The 14,496-nt window shown below is 44.5% G+C and overlaps 1 protein-coding gene across 1 annotated transcript in view; it reads right to left on the minus strand.

Moving 5' to 3' along the window:
* Positions 1–1,028: 1,028 nt before the first annotated feature.
* The window catches only part of CHAT (choline O-acetyltransferase), a 30,825-nt gene continuing 17,357 nt past the window's right edge, over positions 1,029–14,496 (minus strand). The window contains exons 10-14 of the mRNA XM_074924322.1: positions 13,491–13,613; positions 11,891–12,032; positions 8,832–8,894; positions 4,754–4,891; positions 1,029–3,130 (exon numbers count right to left, since the gene is read on the minus strand). Coding sequence (XP_074780423.1) covers positions 2,867–3,130; positions 4,754–4,891; positions 8,832–8,894; positions 11,891–12,032; positions 13,491–13,613 — 730 coding nt within the window. The 3' untranslated portion in view covers positions 1,029–2,866. The remainder of the gene's footprint in view (positions 3,131–4,753; positions 4,892–8,831; positions 8,895–11,890; positions 12,033–13,490; positions 13,614–14,496) is intronic.

The following is a 14,496-nucleotide window of genomic DNA, read 5'->3' on the forward strand; positions in this document are numbered from 1 at the left end:
AACTGAAGAAAACTACCCATTTCCTGAAACCCTTCACAGCCACGGCTGCAGCATGGGATGGTGCCACAGAGGTGTGGGGGATTCTGTGACTCGAGAAACAGCACAGCCCCTCAGGAGGCTCCTGCTGGCAAACCGAGGAGTTTGTAGTGCCCTGTGCCATGAATTTAACCAGGACACTCCAGTCTGAACATACCTGAACTGAGGCTGAAATCTCCTGAACAAAGTGAGGTGCTTTGCAGATGCGACTTTTAGCGTGGGCAATGGCCAAGGCGAGTCTGCAGATGCTCCCCGGGGGGCTGAGCTCACAGGAGCTGCTCATTCAGGGCGAATCCTAAACCCAGATCAGTATCTAAGATACAAGGATGGAATCGTTAGCTAAATAAAGCAGAAGCATGGGTGGTTACTGCTTTCTTCCTCGAGTAAAAATAATGGTGTTGGTCTCTTCCACCACCACTCCAACAGTTTCAAGTGTGTGGAATCCCAAACACCTCTCACGGCACCTGCAGACACGTCAGGGGCTCTTAAGGGTGAGTTGGTTTAAAACTTCAGGTCTGGTTGTAGCTTCTGCTTGGATTCTCAGTGACTGTGTGTCGAGCACAGTTTCTGAGCGACTGATAAAATTCCAGCCAAAAAACTAAAACGAAAACACGATATTTGCAATTAAATATCAGTACCCGCGGAACTAGGGATACAAAATCAAATTATACATTTCATTAGAAGCACATTAATAAATAGATAACTATTCACAGCACTTTCATACCCTTAAAATATGGCTATAATTTTAAACATACAATTCTATGAAAAAATCTTGAGGTTGTAGTGCTACATTTATGCTAAAAATGCAGAATGCCTTTGTGGTGACAGGAGACAGAACAAAGCAAAATTACCTGGAATGTTTCAAAGTAATTTTTGTAGTTATAGTAGAGGAACAATTTTAAGTCATATTTTGAACAGTATATTCATTAAGTGAATATTTGGTTTGACTAACAGGTTTCTTGATTTTTTTTTTTTAATTTTTTTTTTTTTTTTTACATTTAAACTTTGGGGCAGCTTTTATGCCACAACATTATTTATATAATCTAAAAATAGATTTCATCTTTGGTTTGAACCACAGCTCATGGAGTAACAAAACATAGATACTTTTAAATGAATGCATTAACTTTAAAAAAAAAAAAATGAGCCCAGCTCTCAATCACTGCAAATCGTCATAGTCGATTTGCTCCAGCATAGCTGACTTGTTCCCGTTGGTTATCGGGCCCACTGTGCTTTCCTGCGTGGGGATGTGGACAGCCCTCCCCCAGCAGATCCAGCCCCAACCCAGCTGGATTGCATCTGTGCAACTCCAAGGAGACAGTAAAATGAGAATGGACCCACGTAACCTACAGAATCCTATCGAGAGCTCTTAGGCAGACACATACCTGCACTCTAGTTCGCTGGAATAAATCTATTCTCCGACTTTTAGGCTTGAGAGTGTGAGTCCGGGATTGTTCAGCATACAGAGGAAGAAGAAACATCTCGCGTTCTGCAGGGCGAGGAGCAGTCCCCTGCCAGGCTGCTGGGCGCTGCCGCCTGCCCCGCTCAGGAGCGGGCCGTGTCCTCACGGCGACGGCTCAACGCCCCGCAGCAAGGCAACGGACTTCAGCTCCAGAGAGAGTAATGGAAATATTAGTCCTTGGAAGGATCTGTAGGGAATGGAAGAGATACTGGAACCCCCTGGGGATAACATTCACAGAATATGGGAATGAGCAGATACTACATTATTTTCCTGATCGAATTTCCTGTAGATTGCAAAACATGACGCCTTCCATCTACCGTTAAAAAATATAAAATATGAATCCCGCCCAGGCGGGATGATGCAAAGCTGATGTGAGTACCAGTACTCCTAAACTGGTATTTATAGCTCTAGCGTGGAGACTTCCTTATATTGCAGGTTTGCATCTTCATTCTCGTTATTTATTGCTCCTTGACTGTGTGTGGTTGCACACACTCTGCTGCTAGTCCCGGGGACTAAACTCATCCTTGTGCAAACAAAAAAGGTCTCAAGTAGGATTGAATTGCACTTACGCTTTGCCTCTCTGTCAGGCTGGATTCTCCTCACTGATAGAAATAATTAAGTCAGTTCATTACAGACAAAATTCTCCCAGTTCTCTGCGATGGATCTCACCTCCAATACGCTGCTTTCAAAACGGGGCTGTGCTCGAGGCCAGCGCAAGCCAGAGCAAAGGCGAAATTAGCTCTGCAGCATTTCTGAATTGGGGAACATGCAAACACCAGTGTAACCTTCCTAAACTCCGTTTGTGAAAACACACAGCAGCTACTCTTAAAAATGATCTGTTCTTCTCGTAGCCTAAACAGCGCGGTGGTATTAAATACTCTTCATGCAAATTTTCAAGATTTAATGGCATCGGCCTATTATTTATAATGTTATTCTGAACTTTTCCAATGTAGGAAATTTTTTTTTTTCTTTACATGCAAATCTTGCAGGAATCGATGTGAATATTTTAGAACTACTTGCAGGGAATATTCATTAACTGGCGTGCTTTAGCATTTAATTCATGGCATATAGGAACTTACTCAATTTTTGAGGTGATAAAATGGCATAAGGTAATTCTGGTTAGAACTGGTAGTACGACACATGCTCCTATTACTTCCTACTCCATTTCAGCCACGAGACCAAACCTTTTTTGCTGACTCTCAAGCAAGCAATGGGAGATTTAGTACGTACAGGGGTTGAATGTTGACAGCAATGTAAAACAAATGGCATTTTTGTTCTACACGAATATATTACTAGTACTATTTTGCCTTTGAACAACTATGTCATTGCTTCTTCTTGAGGTGGATTCAGGAGAATAATTCCCACGGGCTCTCAGCGTCTGGAGTCGCTCTGCAGCTCTGTGGCTGCTCCGTGGTTCGACTTGGCCGGAGTAGAGTTGCGTTTGCTGCACAGATCTCTCATTTCTAGGAGACTTTCTTCCACAGCTTTCGCAAACGCATCCGAGGAGGTTTCTTTACAGTCTTTAAAGCTTGAGATGCAGAATAACACATGCTCTGGCTGGGGGTTATAACACGCCCCATAGCCATTAGGCACCACAGGCCCATAGCAGCAGAACATTTCCATAGTGGTTGGAACCTGGTTGCAGGGAGAAAGTAAGGAGTGATCTCTGATTAATCAGGGCACCTGGAACCACCTGCTTTGGAATGAGGAAACAGATAAACATGTGTTGGAAAGGTGGTGGGTTCCCCTTGCAGACTGTCACTTCCTTCAGGAGTTCAGAGCTCGAGCTGACACTTGGAAAGTAAAAACTGATCTCAGTATATAGCTTGGCTGCTCTGTTTGTCACCGTTTGAAAACTGGTGTCATTTGAAGTGGATATAACACATTCCTTTGCTCACTTTATATAGAACTTTAACAGCTGTGAGCTTTGTTACTGATGGGTAGGGAAATTTAATTCTGATACACAAAATTTCTCTGAGGTTTTTAATTTCTTAAGGTTACGTTAAACTTGTAATGTGAAGATTGTAAATCAATTACAGAAGGCAGTATTGGCCATTTCTAATAATCATTTATAATTGTGGTGCTGTATAAAAACTTAATCTTGCTATTACACCTCAGTTTAATCATGGCATGACACAGGAGTGAAACACTTTCTCCTGCAGGAAAGAAAAGATGCGGTAAGGATCTATATGTTTCAGACTTTGTGTACACGGGCCTCCACAAATGACATCTGGCTTTTTAATGGTGTAGAACAAGCCATTAGTCCTGCTAATAGAGCCATAGAATTGTCAGATAAATTTGCTGTGCAACAGCCGAAGGCCATAAAGCTATTCAGGAGCACTCTCTGCTCGCGGATAGTTTCTTGGAGAATTTATGCAGTGGTATGTTGGTTGCGTTCACTCGTGTCTGAAAGCCTACAGACGGTATGAGAAGATCGAATTACTCAGGTCTGATGCTGTAGCATGATATTATTTTGCTGCATGGTCCTAATCTGTACAGTTGGGTCGGTGGTTCAGTAAATGAATTCCTATGTAGATATCTCCTTTCATTAGGGCTGCTACTACATGCAATGAAACGTTTAATTTTTAGGCTGTATGCTCTAAAGATGTTTCCTCATTCAGAACATTAAATGTAGGGAGTGTTGATGTTTTAGAGTATCTTAGTATAGCTGCAAATAACTGTAAATCCATAAATGTCTGTAAATGTCTAAAGTGTCTATAAATCCAAGATGCACGCCTGCGCGGGTTGCGGTCTTACTCTGAACAGCTGAAGCCTCTCAAAGATTTCAAACACAGATACTTTCAAGAGTAAAATTTCCTGGTGGCCTTTGGCCTTTGTCTGTCAGGGTGGCAGCCTGCCTGGCTTGTGGCTGAGAGTTCCCCCTGGAGCTGTCACCGTAGGGTGAGGAGGAGAGGAAAGGGACTGGAACGACAGGTGGTTTGGAAGGTGAGGGAACACTAAGCCCTCATGTGAATTTTACTGAGGCTTTTTGCACGCATTGCCAGGGAGGGCTTTGGGATGTTGCAAGGGACGTGATAACTCCAGTCAGCATTTACTGTGCTGATTTTGCAGAATGAACCAAAACTGGATTAAAAATCTAGTGAATTTTGCAGCCTTCTTGATGGTTCTTCATGGTACCAGCTTTTTTTTTTTTTTTTTTTTTTTTTAACATCATTCTCACTGTGAGCTACAAGGTCTGGCAGAGCACAAATGAATTGGCCTTTTGCTGGGCAACACCAGTGAACAGGAGAAACTCACCTGGCTGGTGGAGAGGATGAATCGATTGCTTGTCAGATACGTCTCATCCGTGAATATCTCTGGCAGTTCCTTCAGGTGCTCCCGTGCCACCTCTCTGAGCCCCAGCAGGTGGTTGTCTATCGCCATTCCAGTAATAGCCTGCGTACAACATCAGACACCAGCATTTACCCGACTACAGAGACACTGTCCTGGCTCCCACTGCCTGGTTTTCTGGTCAGAATTGATGAACTTGGCCTGAGTGCCGTGATGCCTGTAGCATCTGGAGTGTGTCCTTTGCTGATGATCAGTAACCAGACACCCATGTGGTGCTCTGAGGATATAAAAATTAGGAAGGTGATGGTCTTGAGATGTATTATGTGCTGATGTTGTCTGGCGTTCTGGGTATTCACCACCTCTCAGAGCTGAATTTCATGGGCTTCCAAAGCTGCTGAGGGCAGCACGTGGGACACCAGAAATCTCTTCAGTGTGTTTTGGAATTCCCTGTGCATTACTCGGATTATATTTCAAGATGGGAGGCTCCAAAACACCTCCGAATGGGAACAAATGAATCTTTCATTGCCTTGCTGCCTGCATCACACCCTGGCAGGTAAAGCACGTGTCACTGCACAGAATTTCGATCCAGAGATCTGGTAGGTGTCTGCAACAGATGTGACAGCGATCACAGAGTAACGGAGATTGGCCAGTGCTCTGTGACAGATCTACCGGCCTACCCACCCCTTGAGAAGGGGGTGACGTTAAATGTTAACATTGTGTGTTAAATGCTAAATTGTGATGCCTTCTCAATTTAACTCACTGCCCAAATACCCCAATTCCCTCCACCACTCCCTGTGCTGGTTTAATTGCAGAGCTGGATTATCTCGGGGACAGTCATGACTTCAACCCTCACCCTGCGGATGGGATCGAAAACAGTAAGTGTAGGACAGCACAGCTGGATTGTGCCGCAGTCCAGGTGCCCTGAGTCTAGAATCAAATTAAACGGGGTTTAACGAAGCAGAATAACGTGCTTGAGAAGTGAGAGACCTCACGGTTACGGGCGAGGCGATGGGCAGCGCGTGCAGTGGCTGAAGGGCACAGCAGGGCCAGGCTGGTGGCCAGCTGGCAGGAACTGGTGGCCAGCCTGCACTAAGGCTTTCTGCCATCAGCCTGCTGTGCCTGGGTCTGTGCTCTGTCCGGCTACCTAATGCTGTAGACTTCAGGAATTTCTTAGCTTTAGGATCTTTGCCCTGCTAGCAAATGGGATTGAAGGCAGAGCACGGGCTCACAAGTCAGCCGTGGGAGATGGGCACACAGGGTCGTTACAGTTTGTTTCTTTAGGAAACCAAATCAGAATTTGTTCCAACCAGGCAGGAATTGCCTCGGATTAAAAAGTGCATTTCAAATCCTTCGGTGTAAGTTTATTCTAGCCGGTGAGGAGCACTGGTCAGGAGGGCTGGGGTGCAGTCCAGCCCAGTGACCAGCTGAAGTCACACAGGCAGGGAGCGTGGAACAAGGGGCACTGGGCTGTACTGGGAGCAGAGCTGAGATCCCCGGGGCACAGGGCCCTTGTAACGGGGAAGCCAGCAAGAGAGAGAAGGCAGAGGTTTAAAAAGAGCACAAGCTTGGGTTTCTTCTTAAGGGGAGAAATGGGAAAAAAAAAAAAAAAAAAGAGAAAAAGCAACCGTGCTTTTTTTTTTTTTTTTTTTAGAGGAGAATCATTTTAAGCCCTAATAAGTGCCTGATGCGGGGGGGCTGGGAGTGTATAATCTGGCTTATTAAGGAGCAGGCACCCACGGGTAAAGGGGCTGTTTGTTCAGCCCCGGCAGAGCGAGGAGGCTTGCAAAGGAGCAGCATACATCAGGGTAGTATTTATGTTATTTTTTCCCATAGAGGGGAACCGACTTGATAATCAAAGGAAATATTTTGCTATCACACAAGATTTATAAGGCTGTTAGCAATGACATTTTTGCAACATAGATCAATGTCAGGGCTGAAGAGAGGCCGAGACGGGCTAACGAAATAAACTGTGAGTCAACGCGGAGGAAAAAACTCTGCCAAATCGAATCTTAGAGCTCCACATTTAAGATAGCAAATGCTACTAGTAAGCCCTAACAAGGGGAAATAAAATCATTAAATTGCTTTTTGTTTTATGAAGTAGATTTCTTTGTTTTTGTTAGGAGCTATTCCATTTCAGTCTGCTACACACGGCTTAGTCAGACCGTGTAAGTCTTGCCCATAGTTTAAAGGCACAACAATTACATGCTGGAATTCTGAGAAAGCAAGGGGAGCTCAGTGAGTAGAAATACCTGGAGACCTTTTTAAATTCAAAGATAAATTAATTTTTCAATGGTGATCTTAATATTTTCCCATGAGCTACACCGGAGGCTGAATTTTATGACAGTTTCTGGAACTGAAATGACTTGGAGGGGGAATTTTATGGGAAATTTTTTTTTTTTTTTTTTTAAGAGATGTGGTACAGCAATGCCATTGCTTGTGACCCAGTAGACCTACAGTATGTTGTGTTCATTGTGCAGTTAACCCTGAGATGGCTCAGGTGAGACAGTTGCCATGATGTAAGACTTGCCTCTGCTTTACAGACCATGTGGAGTCTCAGCTTCTGAGAGGTGGGTTCTCAGCACGAGGCTGGAAACACAGTTTTTCTTCCCTGCTCCTTTTCTTTCACAGTCTTAGGAACAAATCCTGCCTGAAAGCAGCACTTCTCCAGTGCTCTGAGTATACCTCTGAAACCACCTCTGGAAATGAATGATTTCTTTAATATTAGGAATATTTAAACAGTAATCAGCAATGTGGGTTTGTTAGGCGATGGCCTGAGGCAAAACCATAGGAGCAAATTCACTTAATGTAGCTGGTCGTTAACATTTATCAGTTTCCTGAGTAGTCTGACTTCGGTTGTTCCCAGAGCAAGTCTGTGCTTTGTCTTGGCACAGGGGATGTAGAGTGTTACCCGGGCTGAATTGTCTCATTTTTAGTCAACAGAAAGTAAATTGTATTTGATACTAAACTGATTTCTTCACTGGAGGGCATCTCTTGCTTTTATTAGACGCTGCATTCAGGTCTCTAAAGGAGAACTTACTATAATAATTCTATCATTGTTAATGACCGTTATTAGAAATGGCACTTTGGAACACCAGAATGCACGGGAATAGCAGTTCCCCTGAGGCTCAGGTCCCAGATAGGGGCCTCTCTCCTCTGGGGAAAGGAAACACAAGAAAAAGCATAAATGATTAATTCTGGGGGGTGGTGGGGGTGTTCCTGATGTGTTACAACTGTCTTGAGCCTATCTGTAACGTTATAGCTTATGGCTCTAAATACCTGTAAATTTGGGGGACCTGAATTTTGCAGTTGGGGTTCTATTTCTCGTGCAGGTTACACAGCAGCTAAGCTGGCTGCTTTTGAGCTTCCCTTACGTCTCATCCTGGTAAGGTGAGCAGCTGCCCCCTGGCCATACCCCACTGGAATACCCCACCGCCACTTTTCTCGGCTGTCTTCATGGCTCACACTTCGTGTTGGTCACTGAGCAGACAGAGTAAAGGCTTATTTCATCTGGCTGCTTGTTCTCCCTCGCAAACCTTCCAACGTTTATTTAAAAATCCCTTTATTAAATTTTGATCGCCAGCTCTTTAAGACGGAGGCCGTTTTTGAATTGTTAATTTGTATACCGCCAAGCTTAGTGGAATCTTGATTTGTGGCTGGGACTCCTAATAACGACACAGAGATAAACCATAATGTTTTCACAGATGCACATTCCCTGTGAATATGTTGAATACCGAGTGTCATGTTCCATGACAGTTCTAGAGAAGAGAGCTAATGCCCAAGAACCACAGTCTTGCCGCTGATATCTAATGCAGAATTTTATTATCTTGCTTTCCAGGAACTAATTTTTAAGTTGAGGTTAGCTGAATGTGGCTCTTGGGAGGGTGTTTGGGTCATTGGAAATTTTTGTAAGTGTGACATAGCAGGTACTTTCCTATGTAGAGATGCCTGTGTTTTCTGGTGCTCAAATAGTTAATGATTGTATCTTTGTATTTTTCTTGAAAAAAACTAACTAGTCCTTATTCAGACAAAGCAGCGTTTTACTTACCAGAATAGTGTAATTAGTCTGAGCGGCAATTGCATCCTTAAATCTCTGCATCTTCTCAGAATCCTGTTGGGGGAACCAAAACATATCTGTTATTGAATAAACTCTCAGAGAAACAGCATCTTCTATCAATTACCCAGCAGCCAAGCCACAAGCACTCTCAAATGCCCTTTGCCTCTGCCTCAGGTGTAAGGGCTCTTTACAGATGAAAAGCCAGAGAGATTCAGTGTCCTGATCACCTGGTGCCTGGTTGTGCCAGGGCTGAGCAGGTTTAGTGGGGTGCTTGGTCTGACGTGCAGGAAGGACTCGAAGCCCCTTTTGTGGATTCCTTCCATGAATTTTGGAGGCGTAGATTATTACTAACTGAATTCCTCCATTTGAAGTAGGGAAAATAATTGCCGAGTGTAATTCAGTGTTTTCCGAACAGCCAGGCAGTGCGTCTTCTGCAGAATGGTTTATCTGGACAATGACAGTGATGCTAATGAAAGCCATTACTGATATTTTACTTGACAGCCAAAAAACTACTCCCCCACGCAAATCTATGGGCATCTAGAATTTTCCCAAGGCTGCTCTACCCTCCTCAGATGCCTTGCATTTCACATAACAAGCCAGTAAATTTTGGCTCCTGTCAAATGGCAGCCTTTTATATTCAGGGAAGGGTCCTCAGAAGTGCTGCCACGCTGTACATCAACCCCGACACTGCAGCTTCGGGAGACCCTGACACAGCAGGAGGGACGGGGTCTCCAGACAAACAGGGAACCTTCAGCTCCTATGGACGATGAATGATCTTCTGAACGAAGATTTCATTTTAGAAGCAATTCAAGGCCACCATCAGGGACCTTCAAAGTAGAGTCTGTTTTATTTTTTTTCTCATAGAGCTTAGAGCTAGGCCTTAGTTCCCTTATACAGATTAAATTACCAAATGCAGTCTTTAAGTCTGATTAATTTACAGCTACTCAAGCAATCTCTGCAGTGTCACTTGCTGCTGCTTTTACAGCAACTGTCAAACGCATGAGATATTTCTCCTGCTAGAGAATCAATCTGACCCGATCAATCTTTGGTGACTGTTCATGCTATCCTTTGAAGATCATTTTTATTAGCATCAGATAGAAAATGGTTTTAAATTTGATTTGGATTAATAGCTATTAACGAACAATATTTTGGGGAGTTCAAGTCTCCTTAAACTCAAGTGATGCATCTATTTGTCCAAAAAATAGAATTAACACCTTCACATCCAGAGGCAATCTGTGGGTCTAAAGAAATCACCGTGAACTAGGGTTGTGTTAAGTGAATTTTGCTTCTAATGATTCTGTGGTAATACTGTGTGTAGTTCTGAACTGAAAGATAAAGATGCTCACATTAAAACAAAGATTTCTAGAACTCTGTGGGAAAGCACAATCGCAGATCAGTTTAAACGTTCTTTGCGTCTCTCAGTGGACAAAAATCCAGGAAAACTCTTGGTGGGTTGGTTTGCATTATGCTCGCAGGTTTTTCAGGGGAATGAAACCGTCACTGTCCCCATTCAGCACTGCCAAGGCAAAGACTTGGGGGCTGAGGCTGAGCTCACCCCAGGCATGCCCGGCCTTGCTCTGCCTGCTGGTGCAGTCTGGGATGCTGTGAGAGGTGGGCACAGTGTCGGGTTTGGGTGGAAATGTGGGGAGAAGTGCTGAAGCTCTGGGAGAGCTGCTGAAGTCGGTAAGTGTTGGAATAAGGAAGGAAGGAAGAAATCGCTGGAGGGAACAAGAAGGCAGTGGCGAGGAGCAGGCTGGCTCCTCCCAGGGGTACAGCCAGCCTGCAGCGATGGGGAACCCCGAGTGCCCAGGTGTAGGGCGGAAGGTGTGCACAGATGACAGCAGCTTCTAATGAAATACGATTAAGAACCACTTTGTCTTCAGCACAGGGAACTACTTCAGGTTTCCTCTGAGTTACCATTTTAACGTGGAACTTAGTTGAGTCTTGTTCATCATGAGCTAAGTCCTGGACATGGCAACCTTCAGGAGACTGAAGGAGCAGAGCACTCCTCTGGGCACATTTTCCTCATCCTCTGGGACATCAGAGCTTGGTTTACAATATTCCATTAAATTACACTCAACCTACAGCCCAGCAATACTTCTAGCAATGCTATACTAGAGTCTAAAGAGCAGCCACGTGGGCTGTTGCCACTGCAGTGGGTTTACTGTGCAAAATAATCTGTGTTGTGGCAGCGTTTTGCATCTAAAGAGCCACCTGGAAATTCCCTGTGCAGCAGCGAAGTGCAGTGGGTGGAAGCAGCACAGAGAGAGGCCGAGGGAGGTTCTCTGGGGACGGCGCACAACGCTGTTAGTGCAGCATCGCCTCAGCTGTCCCTCTCTGCAGCCACAGCTCCTCTGCACAGCGCTCGCGCTTCTGGCAAACAGACGGCGGTGTCGCAAGGAAAAGCAATTTAATTTTTCCTTTTTGCAAGACGATGTCAGGAGGGTTTGGAGAGTTCTGTTATTAGCTTGATGAAGACTTTTCATCATGGAATGTTCAGCCCCCTTGAGGATCCTATAAAGCTAACTCTATTTGCTAGAAACGTACCTTTAAAATGGAAAAGATCAGCCAGAACATACCCACCTTATCCCGAAATCAAAGCCTGTGAATTATCTCACTTCACACATGGCAGTCTGCAGCAGCTCCCCACCGCAGGGGACCTGCCAGGCGATTTCCCTGGGGTAACAGTATAATGATCCTGAACCTTGCACGTTGAGGCCAGATCTCTTCGGGGAGCTGAATCGGGATCTGATGACAGATCATTCAGAAGATGGTACAAACTCTAAAATCAGATGGTTTGTTTCTTATAATGTCATGTTTAGGCACCTCTGAATCTTTCGGATGCTTAAATAAAAACGAGGAAATATTTATATTTAGCTTAATGGTTGGTTTGCACAAAAGAAAAAAAGGAAAATCCTGTAAGGCTTGCTACCCTGCCCTATGCCTTTACGCTCTTAGTTAACAGGTAAAAACCGAGAGTTTGGGGATCACCAATGTGTGATTTGCTCAGTGTTTTGCCAAAGGAGGCAGAGGCAGCCAGGCCAACATACCGACAGAGCTGTCTTGTCATCAGTCATTGCTTTTACAAAAGCAAATGCTTCCGAGGTAGCAGACCTAATATTGTCGACTCTGCCCTCATCAAACCGGCGTATGGAAGCACTTTCATAGGTAGGGACAAGTCTCCTGTGGCGTCTGAGAGAAGGAAGGAAGAAAAACAAGGAATAATTATTTTCAAGGAGTCATAAAGACTAAAAGAAATATAGGCTTGGTACATTTTATTGTTACAGACGTGATTTTATTTTTTTGCATAGTATTCATCTTAATGTTGATGGAATTCTATAAGAAACTTTAAAAAAGATGGATGCTCACTCCTTTGTAATATGGGGAGCTGCATACAGCCGTATACATTTTAGTTATGCATTGCCAGTAAAAAATGACTGGCTGTATAAAAACAAGGCTAGTAAAACTAAAATTTACTGGAAGATCTCAAGGAATGTTTTATTTGTACTGCATCATAAAATAATTGTGTAATTAATCATTTACTTACGGGCTTGAAATATGTTTTATTTAAAACAAGAAAAAAAATGCACTCTGTGTCTGAATGAAAAACAGAAAAATAAAAGGGGAAAAGGCTACTATTTGGGACTGTGAGCCAGAATAAAAACCCAGGTAGCAAACAGAACCATGAAGACTATTGTTTAATTTGGGTCCAGGCGTATAGCTACCGTTCCTTGCTTCAGGAGACCTACTGTGCCCTCCCGGTGAGGCAGGGCTCTCGGAACACAACCGTCCCCTAAGGTTTATTATTGCAGGTGTGGGATTTATTTCACAGCTGGGATCCGGATTAAAATCTTGGACCAGGTCACTGTTGGAGTTTGGTTAACGGGATATGCAAACTGCACGGTTAACAGATGTTAACAGGGTACACAAAATGCGTTAGGCATCTCTGGTTTTGTCGAGGTGAAGACCACTTCGGGATTTAATTTGACATGATAAAGAATTATGGGTGTAATAGACTGTTCTGCAGGAAACCATGCAACTGCTCTCTGCCCCGAGCATCAGCTGCTCTGGCAAGGTACAAACGAGCTCCTGACTTCGATAATGCCATGGAAATTCGAGGATATTATCAAACCTTGGGCTGTCTGTGAAGAAGGCAGCAGCAGTAGTTCCTGTGCTGTGTAGGAACTCTGGCCTGATGAGCTGCTGTAGTGTTTGTCCCTGGGAGCACTTTCCGTCCCGCGGTGCAAGGGCTGTAGATGTGGAGAGCTGTGGGCTCCTGCCACGGTTCCTCCCAAGCTCCCCGCAGCAGCCAGACGGGGTTGGGGCTGCCCAGGGGGGTCTGGGGGCTGCCCAGGGGGTCTGGAGGTGCCAGCACAGGGACAGCTGAGGGCAGGGAACTGGCTGGGAGTGGTGGGGAGGTCGGGGATGGGAAGGTAGAGCGAGGAGAGGGGAAGGGAGTGCAGGGAAGGAGTGTGGTGTTTGAGAACCGGGTGGCAATTTCTATCATGTCTGACTTTGCGTGATCTTGCCTAAAAACTCTTTTTCATGCATTTGTTTGGATGTTGAGTGAAAAAATGGACCCTCTCTCTAAAAGACAAATAGTGAATCTCCTCTTGTGCTACCTGGCTCCTACGATCTGCATTCCCTTACCTGTAAAAGGCCAGCTGGAGCGCCACTTGGATGTAGGCATCGGGGCTAAACTTCTGTTTCTTAATAAACTCCTTCCCGTAGCTCTCAAACTTGTAGGCGATAAAGTCCAGATTTTCCACTATCCTAGAAAACAAGCAGAGACAGTTACTGGGTGGGGGGGAGATGCAAGAATCTCACGTTCCATTTTCATTTGCGAATAAAACCCGGAGATCACTTTCTGCCTGTACCCCCTCGGAGGCGAGCGGGCTCCTGTTCCACCCAGAGTCCTGGCCTTTGGGAACTTTCTCCTAGTCAGCAACTTCTATTCATATAGGTTCCAGACTGGGCTTGTTGTTTGCAGTCTTAACATAAGCTGCGCACTCAGGTCATTCTGTTCATCTGTGTAAAGCACTTTTTTTTTTTTTTTTAACCTAGTATTTCCTAAGCCTAAGCCAGGACCTCCTTTGTTCTCGTGAAATTTTGAGATTTACTAGTGTGAGGAATGGGTGAATTTAAAGCCTGGTGAAGGCTGTAAGCTCCTTGCAAGTTCAAATTTAGAGGACCACTACCTTTATTTAAAAACAAAAAGGAATTACTCTGCATCCTGAATGTTTCCCTGCTGTCATGTATGCTTCTAGCCACTCCGAGGTCTCATCTCATGCAGTCCTATGTTCCTGCTTACGCACTTACGGTGGATCGTGCAGACAATGTGTTAATTCTCTACAGAGACATCACAGCCCTGAATGTTGAGATGAAATAATTTGAAAAAGAAGATCTCTTATTGCCACCCCCACCCTCAAAGATCATGCAAATCCTTTACAGTCTGGAAACACAGTCAAAAGAACTAACCTTTGTAGGAGCAATAGGGATGCAAACGAATTACAGTCCTGAATTCAAATTGTTTATTCAAACCAGTTGTATTCTGCTGTCCCTTATATGTATCCCCATTGCCCTGGCTTCAGCTTCAGTCAGGTCAAACCCATAAAGTCCATCCACAAACACAGAGGACCTGCACTGTTTGCATCCC

The sequence above is a fragment of the Athene noctua genome, chromosome 21 (genome assembly GCF_965140245.1).
Source record: "Athene noctua chromosome 21, bAthNoc1.hap1.1, whole genome shotgun sequence".
NCBI classification, from domain to species: domain Eukaryota; kingdom Metazoa; phylum Chordata; class Aves; order Strigiformes; family Strigidae; genus Athene; species Athene noctua.